This window comes from Colobus angolensis, unplaced genomic scaffold, assembly GCF_000951035.1.
Source record: "Colobus angolensis palliatus isolate OR3802 unplaced genomic scaffold, Cang.pa_1.0 Scaffold26, whole genome shotgun sequence".
Classification (NCBI taxonomy): Eukaryota; Metazoa; Chordata; class Mammalia; order Primates; family Cercopithecidae; genus Colobus; species Colobus angolensis.
Window position 1 is genome coordinate 16,644,108 of NW_012115821.1, and position 14,482 is coordinate 16,658,589.

At 42.1% G+C, this 14,482-nt stretch overlaps 1 protein-coding gene across 2 annotated transcripts in view; it reads left to right on the plus strand.

Annotated features, from left to right (window-relative positions):
* The window catches only part of ERC2 (ELKS/RAB6-interacting/CAST family member 2), a 987,567-nt gene that overhangs the window by 732,702 nt on the left and 240,383 nt on the right, over nucleotides 1-14,482 (plus strand). For both annotated transcript variants that reach the window (XM_011947267.1, XM_011947268.1), the window contains one exon: nucleotides 3,842-3,989. In XM_011947267.1, the coding sequence (XP_011802657.1) occupies nucleotides 3,842-3,989 (148 nt within the window). The remainder of the gene's footprint in view (nucleotides 1-3,841; nucleotides 3,990-14,482) is intronic.

Below are 14,482 nucleotides of genomic sequence, written 5' to 3' on the forward strand. Positions count from 1 at the left end.
TTTTTTTAATGATTATTGTTTGGATTGATGATGACTTTTAACAGTTATTAAAGCTATATAATCTCAAATTTTGACCTAGAAAAGGAAAATGGGTTAAAGCAGGCTGAAAGTAGACACAGGGAGTCTGGTTCGGAGACTACTACAGTTTTCCAAGTGGTAGATGATGTAGATTGTATCAGACATTGTGTGTGTGTGAAAATATGTGTGTGTGCCCATCTGTGCATAAAGAATGGAGGACAGACAGAACATATTATAGATAACCTGGGTGGGAAAATGAGCAAATTACACACCTACTAAGATTTTGAACCATGTACCTGCAGTTTACTTGATGACCGAAAGCCTAACTTACAAGTTTTAAATGTTTATGCTTAGGATATTTTCTGAGAATAATGCTTAAAAGTATAAGCAGAAAAAAGTAAAAAACAAACAAACAAACAAACAAACAAAAAACAAATGCCTCATTCATCCCGTCACCTTGAAATGGTGATTATTATCATTTTGGTATACTTCCTTCTTGTCCCTGTTTTTTCCTATCTGTATAGCTTTATGTTTTAGGGATCATTTTGGATATACATTTGTATGTCAAGAACTATGAAGGGTCTGGGATCTTCCCCACTGTATCCTAACAGGTTAGCCTGCCTCAGTTCCATGGATGCAGGCAGATGACAAGAGACTTCTGGGCCAAAGATAAAGGACTTTATTGCTCATGGCACAGAGTGAAGAATTAGTATATTTGTGTCGATTCTCCTTGCTCCAAGTCCCATGGAGGCCAGTCGGATGGACTGGATGAACACATACGTAGTCATTTGTATTATAGGAGGGCAACCCTGAGATCAGAGAATCTGAATATTTTATAATGGGCAGTAACATGCCTGCCTGCCTTTTGCTCTGGAAGGAGACACTATTATATGGGGCAGTAAGCGTGTCTTCCCTTTGATCCAAACAGAAAAACCACCTCTGTCTTTCAAAGCTAGTCACTATACAAACGGCCTTGAAAGATTATCAGAAAAGAAAATAGTGTCTGTGCTTGTAAAATGCACAGAAACATGACAGACTCACTCGTAGAGAATTGTTTCTCAACAAACATAAATATTTTCACGTCACTAAGGTTTAAATACCTGCATATGTCTGTAAAGATGCAGTTGTAGAGGTGTAGTCAGTTTACCTCCAATCCCCAATTTTCCTAATATCGGTCCTTTAGTTTGTTTTCACTAAAAAAGCTTCACTTAGATATTTCAGTTTGTAACAGAGGGGATAAAGTATTGCAATCACCTTGTGCGTTGTAGCTAAAGTTTGGAATAGCAGATAGCAAATAGGCTGTCCCTGATTTAAAGTCTGTATAGCCTCTTCAGCTTCGCCCTCTGTATAAATATGCACTGGCTGGGAGCCGCAAGCATGTCTATTGTCTCAGCTGTTATCCAAAAGCAGACAGGCTCTGTGAAGCTGGATATTAATGCTGCTGGTGGTAGTCCAGCCTGCACTGCTTTTCTTCTGGAAAATGGAGATATTTCCTGACACGTTCTGCTGCTCACACATCTGCGTGAGCTTCAAACAGAAGCTCCTACTGCCAGGCATTAGTGGGGCCCAGAAAACTCCATATAAATCCCTGCGGTGAAAAGGGGAATAATCTGAGATCCAAATAATGACCACCTTGTCCAAACATCTGGAGAGGGCCTGGTCTGGTGATGGGGATTAAAGAAAGGCAAAACAGGATCATGACCAGGTTTTAATCCTGGGCCTTGTGTGTGAGGGAAGTTCCCAGTGTGGAGGCTTCCTTGGGGCTGCGGGGTCTTCCAAAGTAGCTAGAATGTTTCAGAAGAGACACAAATGCTGGGGATAAGACTTTCCCAGAGGAAAGGAGGATTCAATGAAACACACCCAGGAGAGCTATTTCCTACTCAAAAATCATCCCAGAAAATTCCAGGTTAAAATTTGTGACAGATGTGGTCATAAAATTATACCGTAAAGATTGAAGGAGGCAACTTTAAAAGTTCTCTGAATAAGTGATGACTATAGGTTAAGCAGGAAACATTTTAACTCATTAGTTAAAAATGAGAGGAAGAGGTGTCTGGTGATATCTTTAAAAGTCTGTAAAAAGTAAAAAATGAACTTTCTTCTTCCTTGAACTAACATTTTTGGGCACCCACTATGTGCTGAGGGATCTTCTAGAAGCTTGAGAATTGGTGGTGCCCAATATCGATAGAGGTCCCAGTTTCATGAAGCATCAAGTCTACAAAGCAAATAATAAATAAGATGCTATCAAGTGGCAAAGAGTGCTATAAAATAATGAAGTAGTGTAATGTGACAGATGACCGACTTGGACATGAGGCAGTCTAAGTCAGTAGTCAGTCACACACCTGGAAGATAAGAGCTGTGTGAGGCAAAAGCATAGAAAGGTGAAGCCTGTGACGTGAGGGGCCAAGGGTAACATTTCCAAGGACTAGCAGAGACCTGGAATGAAATGCGCTGGAGCCTAATGATTGAGGAAGGAGAAGAGGAACAGAGGCCCTCAGAGAGGTTGTCAGCGCTGGTTAGTGTAATGTGTTGCAAGCATCAATAAAGGGTCTGGATTTCAAGTCTAAAGAGTGATGCAATGCATCTTTACACAATAGAATGGTGGAATCTGGGCTTATAATGTTTTGAAAGATGACTTTACTCTCTTTACCAGAGAGATCAATGAGTAAGCTTTTGTAGTGGTCCCCAGTGAGTGATGCTGATGGTTGGTTGATGTTTTTATAGTAGTGCATAAGTTTAGATAAGGGGCATACTTTCAAGTAAAACCTACTGAAGTTGTCAGTGGATTGGCTCTGGATAGAGAAAGAAGGAAATAACTCAGGGATGAATTCTAAGTTCAGGATTTGTGCTGCTTAGTGGATGGTAGTGTAATTACTGAAACAAGGAAGGCTGAGGAAGTAATTGTTTTTGGTGGGATGGCAAGGGAGCATCACTAAATGCATTGAAAATAGAACAAGGTTTCCAGTAAATATCTCTGTCTGCCTTCAAAAGAAAACGTTGCATGAAAAAAGTAATAGATGAAATTGCTACCCAGTTTTAGGGGTTTTCTCAGAGTATCTAGAACCTTACTTGGTGCTGTAGTTTGAATGTATCCCCCAAAAGTTCATATGATGAAAACTTAATTACCAACATAACAGTATTAAAAGGCAGGGGCATTAAGAAGTACTAAGATCATGAGAATCATGCGGGTGGAGCCCTCACAAATGGACTAATTCTCTTGTCTCAGGAGTGAATTAGTTCTTGAGAGAGCAGGTTGTTATAAAAGCAAGCTTTGCTTGATCTTGTGGTCTCTTTCACACTTGCTCACTTGTCCTTCTACTTTTCTTGCCATGTTAGTACAAAAGCCCTTGCTGGAAGCTACCACCATGCCCTTAAACTTCCCAATCTCCAGAATCATGAGCCAAATAAACATCTTTTCTTTATAAATTATGCAGTCTCAGATATTACTTTATAACAACAGAAAACAGACTAAGACTCTTGGCAAATTGATGGATGGATAGATGAATGTATGTATGTTTGGATGGATGGGTGGATAAATGTGTCGGCAATGAATGCTCAGATTTGTCCCCTCCTATTTCTAATATGTGGCTACATCTATGAAGCCATTAAAAGATTCCTCTCTCAGTGGCTGCAGTGTGCAGTCACAGGGATTCTGACCCAAACTACTGTGTCCATTCTGAAAGCCAAAGAGCTAGTTTGTTTTAAGTATAATTCATAATTTCTTCCCATTGAGGCAATACTCTGTGGTTCATTTCAACTATAAATGCCAATTGTTTGGGATTTTTTTATTTTACAAAAATGATCTCAATAATCTTTATTTTACCAGACAGGAAGCGCTACTTGCAGCCATCAGTGAAAAAGATGCAAACATTGCCTTGCTGGAATTGTCTGCCTCCAAAAAGAAAAAGACGCAGGAAGAAGTCATGGCCCTCAAGCGAGAAAAAGACCGACTAGTACATCAATTAAAGCAGCAGGTGGGGCCTCCTGCAAGACAGGTGTGTTTTGCTGGGTTTGGGGCCTTGTGGGCTTTCTCTGGATTTTAGCCACTCTTCATTTCCCATATCCATCCTGTGGGCTCAAGCCACTAAAACCAGGTAGGAGTGCAATGGACCCAGTTGTCGCTGCAACAGCATTTTACTGTTTTTCTGTGTTTATGTGCATGCGGCTGGGCTCGTGTGGTTTGCAACCAGTGCTATTTTCCTTTCTTTTGTGTCAGCATCATCTCCCCAGAAGTAGCTCTCAGCTTTCTTTCTTCCAGTGGACTTTGTTTGACTTCTGATTAAATTCTAGAAACTTATAATTAAATTCTGGATAAACTTCTTTCCTGTTGGACCTGTTACCTTCTGCCTTGCTCACTTTCTGGTCCCTGTAAAGAACTGCCCTCATCCAGGTTTTTAGGTTTCTTTCTCTCTATTCTTTCAACTTTAGTTCTTTGACTATTTCCTCCAATACATTTCAGCCAAGGAGCATCTCCCAGCTTGTAGCACTGCCAGACTATGCTTAGAGACTACCCAGCCATTATTCACACTATTTTTAAAAAATCACCCGTTTGCCCCATTATCCTGTGTTTTTGCCCCTCTAGGCCACTGTATTTGTTTTGAGGGACATGAAAGCAGGGGCATAGTTCTAAATTGTGCAGAAAGTTCCTTGCTCTCTGGAAGGTTTTCTGGAAGTAGCTTAAATGGAAATAATTACATCTGAAGCATATTGGAAAATCATCCATGAAATCTTTAGATATTTATCTTCCTCATATTACTTGATGACTCTTGTAAGCAACGATTAAAGATATTCACTAAGATTCGAGTTCATTATGAAATCAGTCAGCTCAATGGTTTATGGCCTTGCAGGGTGGCTACCACATTTTACCTAGGGCCGTATGTGGCTCTGAAGCTCTCTAATGGCCACACAGTTACCATGTAGAGTGCCTCGATATTGACTCAGCCCCTGGGGCAGGCTCTCTGCCTGCTAGAGTGATCTGTGCCAAGCACCATGGACAAGGTGAGTGGAAAGGAAGCCTGAAGGATTAGGTCCCCTCCGCTTACAATGTGACTAACCCTTTTCCCTCTCAGGAAGGAAAAGACATACATTGGCCCTGCACCAGAGTTATTTCTCATGGGGCTGCCTTGTTCAGAGACAGTGAGAGGGACAGAGAATGAGAGGGAGAGAGAGAGAGAGAGAGAGAGACCACTACTGTGCCTGAGCACCTTGTCCTCATAGAGGGAGAGTCCCAGTCACTGCAAGACACTGGGATCATTCCACAGAGTGGTATGCCTTGCTAATGCTGGCCTCAGGGGTCGGAGATTGCTTACACTTGACCTCTTTTTTTGGAGCTGTGCATCTTTTACACTGGGTTTTCCACCTACTTGGCCACAGAAAGTCAAAATGAGCATCCTTCTTTGCTTTTCCCTAATTCCTTCCCTGCACCCTCCTCTCCTGCACCTAACTATTGTAGGTTTCTCCCACAGGTTTGTAGACCTAAGAAACAGCCCTTGAGCTTGAAAATACCATGCTCTTGTGGTGCTGGCTACAGTCCAGATATTACAGCCAAGTACCACTGGTCCAGCTATGATGCATACATGATCCAAAGGTCTCAGGTCAGTCAGCTACTAAGGAGACACTTGCCCCAATCATTGGGGGTGGGGGTGCATAAGAGCTCATCCAACCTTGACCTTCACCTCTTTTGATGATTTTCAGTACTCTATGGCCATAAAGTCTGAGACCATAGATGATAGCATTATATCATGATTTGCAGTGTCATTTCATTTATTGTGTATATATCAATGGTTCCAGACTTTGGCCACCTGATAGGGTCAGCTCTTGCTGAATTAGCTTGGTGGAGCTGCAGAACTGCCAGAAGCCTTCTTACCAGGCAGAGTGGATAATTTTTCCTTTCTTTCTCTTAGACACTTTGCTCCTCATGTTCCCCTCTACTTTTCCCAACAAGGAATTTTTAAGGCTACCTTTTTTCTTTCTCAGCATCATGAAAATTCACTTCTCGATTCCAGTAAGGATTGAGCATAGTCCTTCAGTTTGCTCCTAGGAGCCTGCACAAAGCCTTTATTCTTTACAACAAGCTTGGTTTTTGGTGTCATGGGGTACATTTGGGAAGCCCCAGCTATGTAGAGTTCAGCTCCTGTATGTGCTAAGGCAGTGTCTAAAGGGCTGTTGTGGAGAAGGATGCAGTGAAGGAAGAGAATGGGCTCCTTGGTGATTTAGGTCTGATATCCTTCCTCACCCCACCCACCAAAGATCAGGAAAAATCACCTGAATTTCAGTATCCTTATTGCCAATGATAATGCCTCTAAGAACAATGATTAATGTGCTATCAAAATAATCCCCTTTTATTGAGAATTTATGCTAGGTCTTATATCCAGTGTCCCTCAGAGATGTTGTCCCATAGTCCTCACAGCAACCATGTGAGTGTGTGCAGCATTATCTCCCTTTTCTAGGGAGCATGACTGAGGCTCAGGGTGTGGAATTACCAGTCCAACGACTCACAGCTTGTAAGTGATGGGGCTCAGGCTTTAGATAGTCTATCGGATTCCACACATACCCCACCCACCAGGTTCAGGGAGAAATTCAGAGTGTCAAGCAGAATGGTATTCCCAGAAATTGTGAGGTCTCCTTATCTTCATAAACCTAAAGTAGATGCCAAAAACACCATTGAAGAATGTTCTCCAGCTGTTCACAAACAGTGGGTTCTGCCTGGAGTCCTTACACTTAGGCTATTTGATCACATCGACAACAATTACTAATACTTTTGAGCCCTCATCATGTACTAGGCATGGGTATAAGGGCTTACATACATCAACTCATCACCTCCCAAAAAGATGCTTATAGAGAAGGAGCCAGAGGCCCAGATAGGTTGGGTATCTTGCTCAGCCTCACAGTTGGATACACCATAATACTTAAGGAGACCCTTTGCCAAATGATCATAAAAGATGACATCCAAAGTTGAACTGCTTAAGGTGAATCCTGTTTCTGGCATTTATTAGCTGGGTGATTACAGGCAAGATACTAAACCTTCTTGAACCTCAGTTTCCTCATCTATAAATTGGGCTAACAATTCAAAGAGTTATTGTGAGGTGAAAGGTAAACTGAGTGCTTTGCATATGCCTGGCACATAATAGGTGCTACATATGTGTAAGCTGCTATTGCAACTACTATTACTATTAATACTACTATTATTGCTACTACTACTAATTGATATTATCACCACCAACACTCAGAGGTACTTTAATTTTGATTTCATCATTACTGCTTTGCACACAGCTGGGCACATGTTGAGAACACATTGTTGAGCTGTGACAACTGTGGCAGAAAGAGCAAATAGACTTTGACACCTAAGCCTTCCTGGTCCTCCTCTCCTAAAGCCAAAGCACTCATGGAGCAGTGAGCAGACATGTCAGAAACCCTGGACCCCAGGTCCCAGCCTGCACTGAAGAAGCCCATAGCACTTATGAAATTTGCTTGCTTTGTGTATGCAACCCACATGATATCAGTGAGGGAGGGCAGTCCTGGGAGGGTGAGTCCCAGATCTCAGTTGTCTTGATCTGCATGGCTGACTTGGAAGAGCAGAGCTCTTTCAGGGCCAATGAGAGGGGAAGGCCACCCGCCTGGCCTGCTAAGTCTTCTGTGCAGATATTGAGGCAGACTGGCTTATGAGAGATGTCACCCTGGTCAGACTGCCTTCCTTTTTCAATACATGGTCTCACTCTGTCAGCCAGGCTAGAGTACAGTGATACAATCACAGCTCACTTCAGCCACTACCTCCTGAGCTTTAGCGATCCTCCCACCTCAGCAGGCATGCCCCACCTTTCCCAGCTCATTTTTATATTTTTTTGTAGAAATGACGTTTCACTATATTACCTAGGCTCGTCTCAAACTCCTGGGCTCAAGCAGTCTTCCCACCTCGGCCTCCCAAAGTGCTGGGATTATGGGCGTAAGCCACCATGCCTAGCCCAGGCAGCCTTTTGAGCTCAACTTATACAGAAAGTTTCTCCCTTTCCCAGACCAACACAAGTCACTGAGTTATTGCCAGGCACATAGTAGGTGCTCAGTAAATATTTGTTGTGTGAAAGAATGCATGATTACCATTTTCCAGGCTCTATGCCAAGTGCTTTATGGTTACATAAGTTTACAAACATCATCTCATTTTTTCCTTATAATCAACCAACTTATTGCCTACCTACTCTGTGCCAGACTCTCTGCCAGGTGCTGGGGAATCATCTATAACAGATATTTTGCCTGGCCCAATGAGAAAAGCATCATCCTTATTTTTGAGTTGATTAAACCAAAGTCCAAGAGACTATATGACTTAATCACCATCAAACCACTCATATCTGGTGCTGAGTTGGCCCTGGTGCTGCAGGAGTACTGAGATCTTGCTTGTGGCTAGGCTGAACACTGACTCCCTAAAGCAACATTGTGAGCCATGATCAGCCCCCATACCTCACAGATGTCATCAGAGAAACCCAGTTCCAGTGGTTCAGCTTATGACTCCCAACCTGTCCAGGGTGATGGGGATAATGGGAGTGTGCAGCTTGGTGAGACCAAGTGTCATGTTTGCCACACTGGAATTCAACTTAACAAGTACTTACTGACTGCCTGCTCTGTGTTACAGTGCTAGGCATGGAATACATCAGTGACTAAAACACATAAAGACTGCTTCCTTGTGGAGCTTACATTTTTTTTTTTTTGAGATAGGGTCTTACTGCATTGCCCTGGCTGGACTGCGGTGGTGCGATCACAGCTCACTGCAAGCTCCAACTCCTGGGCTCAAGCGATACTCCCACCTCAGCCTCCCTAATAGCTGGGACTACAGGTGTGCACAACCATGCCTAGCTTATTTTATTATTATTTTTAGAAGAGACAAGGTCTCGCTAGGTTGCCCAGGCTGATCTTGAACTCTGAGACTCAAGCAATCCTCCCACCTTGGCCTCCCAAAGTGCGGGGATTGTTAGGCATGAGCCATCACACCCAGACAGGCTTACTTTTTAATAGGGGGAGAAAGGCAATAAACAATGAACATAATAAATAAATTATATAGTAGAAAAGAAGAAAAATACAGACTAGTATAAGGCAAAACAGGAGTTCTAGGGTAGGATCAAGGATCTGGTGACAATTTAAAATAGGGTAGACAGGATGGGTCTCATTGGGAAGGAGACATTGGAGCAAGGACTTGAAGATGGCAGGGGAATGAGCCATGTAGATGTCTAGGGGAAGGATTTTCCAGCAGAGGGAATGAAGCAGAAGTGTGCTGGTGTGTTTGGGGGATAACAAGGAGCCTAATGGCTGGTGTAGAGTGAGCAAGGAGGCAAGGAAGTAAGTTGTCAGAGTGGGAATGGGTGGAGTAGACTGTAGGACTCCTGTGCAGGATCTGCTAAGAGTGGTGTATTCTGAAGCAGAACTTCTGTGCAGTTAGGAAGCAGAATACACTAACTCTGCAGCCTCAGAATAGGGAGGGCTCCCCTAGTCACCACTATGGACTGGCCTGTTTAAGGCTACCCTAGTATGCTCACTTTCCACATCCCCTAGCTCCAGCCTCCATGGAGTCTCAAGGTGCTTGACTTGCCTTTTTAGGAAACACTGCTACTTCCATTGGAGCCACAAAAGAGAACTCATGCCGGAATTTGGCTGTCATACCTGATGAGATTTTTAAGTAGTGTGGGAGGGAGTAGGGCTGATGACAAAATACCCTCCCTGACTTTCTGGCAGTTTCAACAACACACCGTCAGAGTCTAAATCTTGACTTTCCTTGCTGTCAAGAGGCATGCAGGTAGACAAGAGAGGCTGTTCCCCTGCTATTGGCCTACACTGGGGATTGCCTGTGCCTAGGAGAAGAAGTACATTTGGCCTCCAGGCCAGGCCAGCTGTTTTCAAACTTCAGTGGGCAGAAACATAATCTTTTCTAAAGATAAATCTCAGGTTACACTCATCACCCTCCAGTCCTTACTGCTGAAAACCCTTCCCAGGCTCCTCTAGGTGTTAGGATAAAAACAAACTTAAACCAATGTGCTCTGTATCTTGCATGTACCCTTTCCTTTGCCTGGAATGTTTTTCCTTCTTTTCTTTACCTAGTTAATGCCTATTCATCCATTCAATTTCAGTCCAACATCACTTCTCCAGGGAAGCCTTCTGGGACTTGCTCAATTGGGTCAAATCTGCCAAGTTGACACTTTTCGGCACATATATTATCCATTTTACAGCACTTGTAACAGATACAATTTTGCATTTGTTTTGTGATGATTTTAATAATAGCTATCTGCCTTGCTAGTTTTTGAGCTCCATAAGGACTGAGAATATGGTAATATGACTTTTTGCTCATCATTGATCTCTGATAATTGTGTTATCTGTTACTAACACAATTGCTAGCATTCAGCAATTATTTGTTGAATGTATGAATGAATGAATGAATAAATCATGGCAAGAAAAGAAAAATCATCGATCAATCATGATCCTTGTTTCTATAGATAAGACTTAGCCTCATAATTCTCACCCCAATATTCTAGGCAGCCACCACCAGTCTATAGGGCTTGATAGAGAAGATGAGGCCTATGTGTCAACTGATGACCTCAAAATGTAACCATGCCCTTTCTTGCCACATTGCAAAACACTTTTACAGAGTGACTTTCCCTATGGTTGAACTATTTGGGATGACGGTAATTTTGGACTTTTATTCCAAATTTTTTTACCTTCTTCTAGTTCAAATCCTCTCAAATTTCTTGGACTCTTTTTGAATAAAATGTCACTGAGTTCTCAGAAGTAGCAGAGGTTGCTTGCTGTTATGAAGGGAATCCCTCCATTTCATCCCTGAAAACTCCGGAGTATCTCATAAATCAATTTGCCTAGAAATAGTTTAACTATTTTTAAACATCTGTCAAGAAAGCTAAAGGTGATATGAAATGAGTTCAGAAATTGCAACTGTGCTTAACAATAAAAGAATCTTTGTGATGCTCTTCAGGTGTTGACATTTGGGTTAGTTCTAGGCTGAGCATGGTATAAAGGTAAGAGAGTAATACAAATTAACTTTCTACTACGTGTTGCATTAAAAAAAGGTAAAGGGTTGATTCTAGTTTGGTAGAGTAGATATCTAATACTATCCAACTTTTGTATTCCTTCCACTCCTGTTTCTTCACAGGCACATACCTCTGATACTTTTATGTTGCTTCTTTTTAAAAATAATCTTGCTTGCAGATTTGTGCAGTTTTGGGAGAGGGCCTCAATTGGGAATTAGTTAAATTTTGATTTGGTTCTTTTTCTATGGAGGCCAGTTCAAAAAACATAAGAAAATTACCACCTTTCCTTTTTTGGTGTCTTGGAGCCAGGGCCCCAACTCTTTTTCTTCACCCTTGAAAAAAGAACTGACATCAAAATAATTAATTCTGAAATCACTGGATTTGTCTGCTGCTAAGGGGTTTTTGAAGAAAGCTTAAAACTAAATCTTACCCCCTAAGCCATATTCCCAAATGTTCCCCTATGTGCTGAAGTAGTGATACACACATCCTCGATGAAAATGCCTTTTTAAAATGAGGGCCAGACATTATTGTTTAGTTAAAATTAGAACCAGCTTATTTCTCAGAACTGGTTAGACTACTTTTGAGATCAGAGATAAATTGTACTTGGTTTTCTTTTCCTTTCTCTACCAGTTCTGGGCATTGCTTTTGGCCACCAGGAAACACATAGGTCAGCTGGAGCAGGAAGGCATTAAGACCAGGAGACTAGTCCACTGGTTCTCTGTGATCTGCCTCCCATGGGGTTTGCAGAAAAGAAAAGTCCCATGTCTAGGTAAACATTCTGGAGGCCATAACAAGTTGCTTGTAATGTAATCTATTTAGGTAGAGCCTCTCTGCCCTGTGTTGTCCGAAAATCATAGGACTGTCTATAAGGATTAGTCTACAAAGATTAGTCGCAGATGTGGTAAAAAATGGGAGAAGGCAGAGGCTGCCCTGGAATGTGTTCAGGAGAGCCACCTATAAGGATGGAATCCCAGTCAAAATTGGATCTCAACAGAGGTAGACCCATCCTGTCCAGGAAAGTAAGAAGCACCTGAGTGGAGTGGTTAGCCAGACATTTCTTCTCCCCTCTGCTAGAAGCCACGGTTGTGCTTCCCATTTACACTTTCAGTGCTTCATGTGCAGATGACTTTTAATTACCCTTTATGGTTCAGGAGGTTAGCACAGTTAAACAGCAGTAGAGGAACTCCATGCAGTAGGGTTCCCATAGCCTCCTGTTGTGTTTGGATTACCTCCAGAAAAGCTTGATTTGATCCCAGCATTGTAATGCATCACAGACTTGGTCCAGATCAAATTGCTAAAATGCAAATGTATTGGTTTTTACAGCAGACCCACTTTGGGTTAAGCTGTTTGTGTCCCACTGGTAGAATCCAGTCACATCTCTATTTATCTTTGACTTCAATGCAAAGTGTCTTTACAGTCTATTCTAGAGAACCCTTTTTAATAAAAAAAGAAATACTCAGATCTGGCAGGTCATTCTTATGGAGGTAAAGCCTGAACTGCTCAGTGTTACTGTAAACAATTTCCTCTTAATGTCCAAGCAATTGGGTAAGACACTCATTTGCTCTCTTAGCCTGGAAACATTCCTTATCCTAGGCAACTGGTGCCTCAACCCCAGTACTCAGGGAATCCACTCAGTTTGCCATTGCAACAAAAAATAGCACTCAGTGAATATGGAGGCAAAGTATTTTCTCTGATTTCATGCATTTTTCAAATCCCTATCAGAAGGGCATCTTCCCAGAGCATCAAGCTGACCTGATGGCCAATAATGTGAGTCTCTCACCTGAGTGTCTTCCTTGGGTGAAAGCTCTGTTTTAAATGTATTTTAGTTCCTTTTCCTAAGCATGCATGGAGCAATTATGGGCACTCTTTGGCTATAGGAAGTGTTGATTTTGTCCTTAAGCCTTGGAGTTTTATCATCTCTACTTCCAGTATGATAGATACTAGCTCATGGAAGATAAAATAGGACAAATTGCTATTTTTTTGTTGCAGAGATGTTACTGAAGTTCAAAAACCTTTGTCTGCTGGAGGAATCAGCGAATGCTTTCTACATAAGTAGAAATTCCCATGAATTCTATGATTGGCAATCTGTAGCCCATATTTTGTGACAAATGCCTATTTAATCATGATACTTTCTCTTAAGTTTTTAAGGATCCCAGTAAAAGTATTGCTAGTTTTAGGAGGGGTGAGGAAACTCACTTTTTGCTTTTTAAGTATTAGTTTAGAAAAACTTGAAAAGATCAACTTTACCATTGTGTTCCCTGGCTTTTAGAAATGCATAAAGGGGGAGATGGGTCTGATTTTTAAATTTCAGAGTGATTTGCCAACTTTGCTTCAGTAACTTGAAGCACCCCACAGCACTGAGCAGTTGGCAGAGCATATCAGAATAACAGGCTTAGCTGAAGGTGACCAAAACAGAGAATAGCATGCAAATGCCAAGAAGATCTCTCACTGTGCTGTCTCTCTCTTTTTATTCAAATTTCACATCTGTGCTCTATTTTTAAACATTTATTCTTTAAGTGATAACGCATGTTTTACCAAGCCTCTTATTGGATTAGACATGTTTGAAATCCCCTCAACTTTAACCTGTTCATTACCGCCTCTGAGAATATTCAGTTCCACCACCAAAGTAGAGTGTGTACAGGAGAAAATTCCCAAGATGTCGGCCACCAGGGAGCCAATGTGCTTTGGAAGGAGGAATCCAGCTGTTAGACTGTGTGGATTTTGGGAGTTATTAGACTGACATTGCTTCAGTGAGACTTAGGAGTGGGTATAATGTGTACAGAGACCTTGGTTTACATCATTGTTTTTCTATTCACATTTTAGAATGTGAGGAACCAACAGTTTTTGAGCTCTTGTATAGTTGGCATTGGGCTAGGGATTTTAAATATATTATCTCATTTAATCCTCATGACAACCCTAAAAACCAGATGTTAATGATCCTGTTTTACAGATGAGGTAACTTGGGTTCAGGAGCTATGCAGAGATGCCACAGCTGGTGAGAGGTGGAACCAGAGCCCAACTGGGTCTCACATTGAAGTTTTTCCATGCTCTTCCCAGGAGCTGTCCCTGAATTGGTGCGATACCTCAGTTAGGTCTCAGCCCCTGTAATCTTGAGGCTAAAAAGCGGAATAAAGAAGGCTTTATTCTGCGACCCTGAGCACCCACTGCCCACCCCTCCTGACCCTTCTTGCCTGGCCCCGCTGGCTCCTGCCATGACCTGAGGCCACCATGTGCAGGCAGGGAAGGGCAACTTATCTCTTCCTGCATCACCAGACATCACCGGTTGCCACTAGGGGATAAGGCTACAGGCTTAATCAAGTGTGCTGTCGTTTTGGTTTTCTTGCAAGAAATGTTGGCACTTCCCTCCTGCAGCCTTTGTGTTTCATTCTCAAGGTAACTGTTGGAAAGCCTTTTTCTCTTTAGTTTTACATTTTCTTTTTCATCATTTA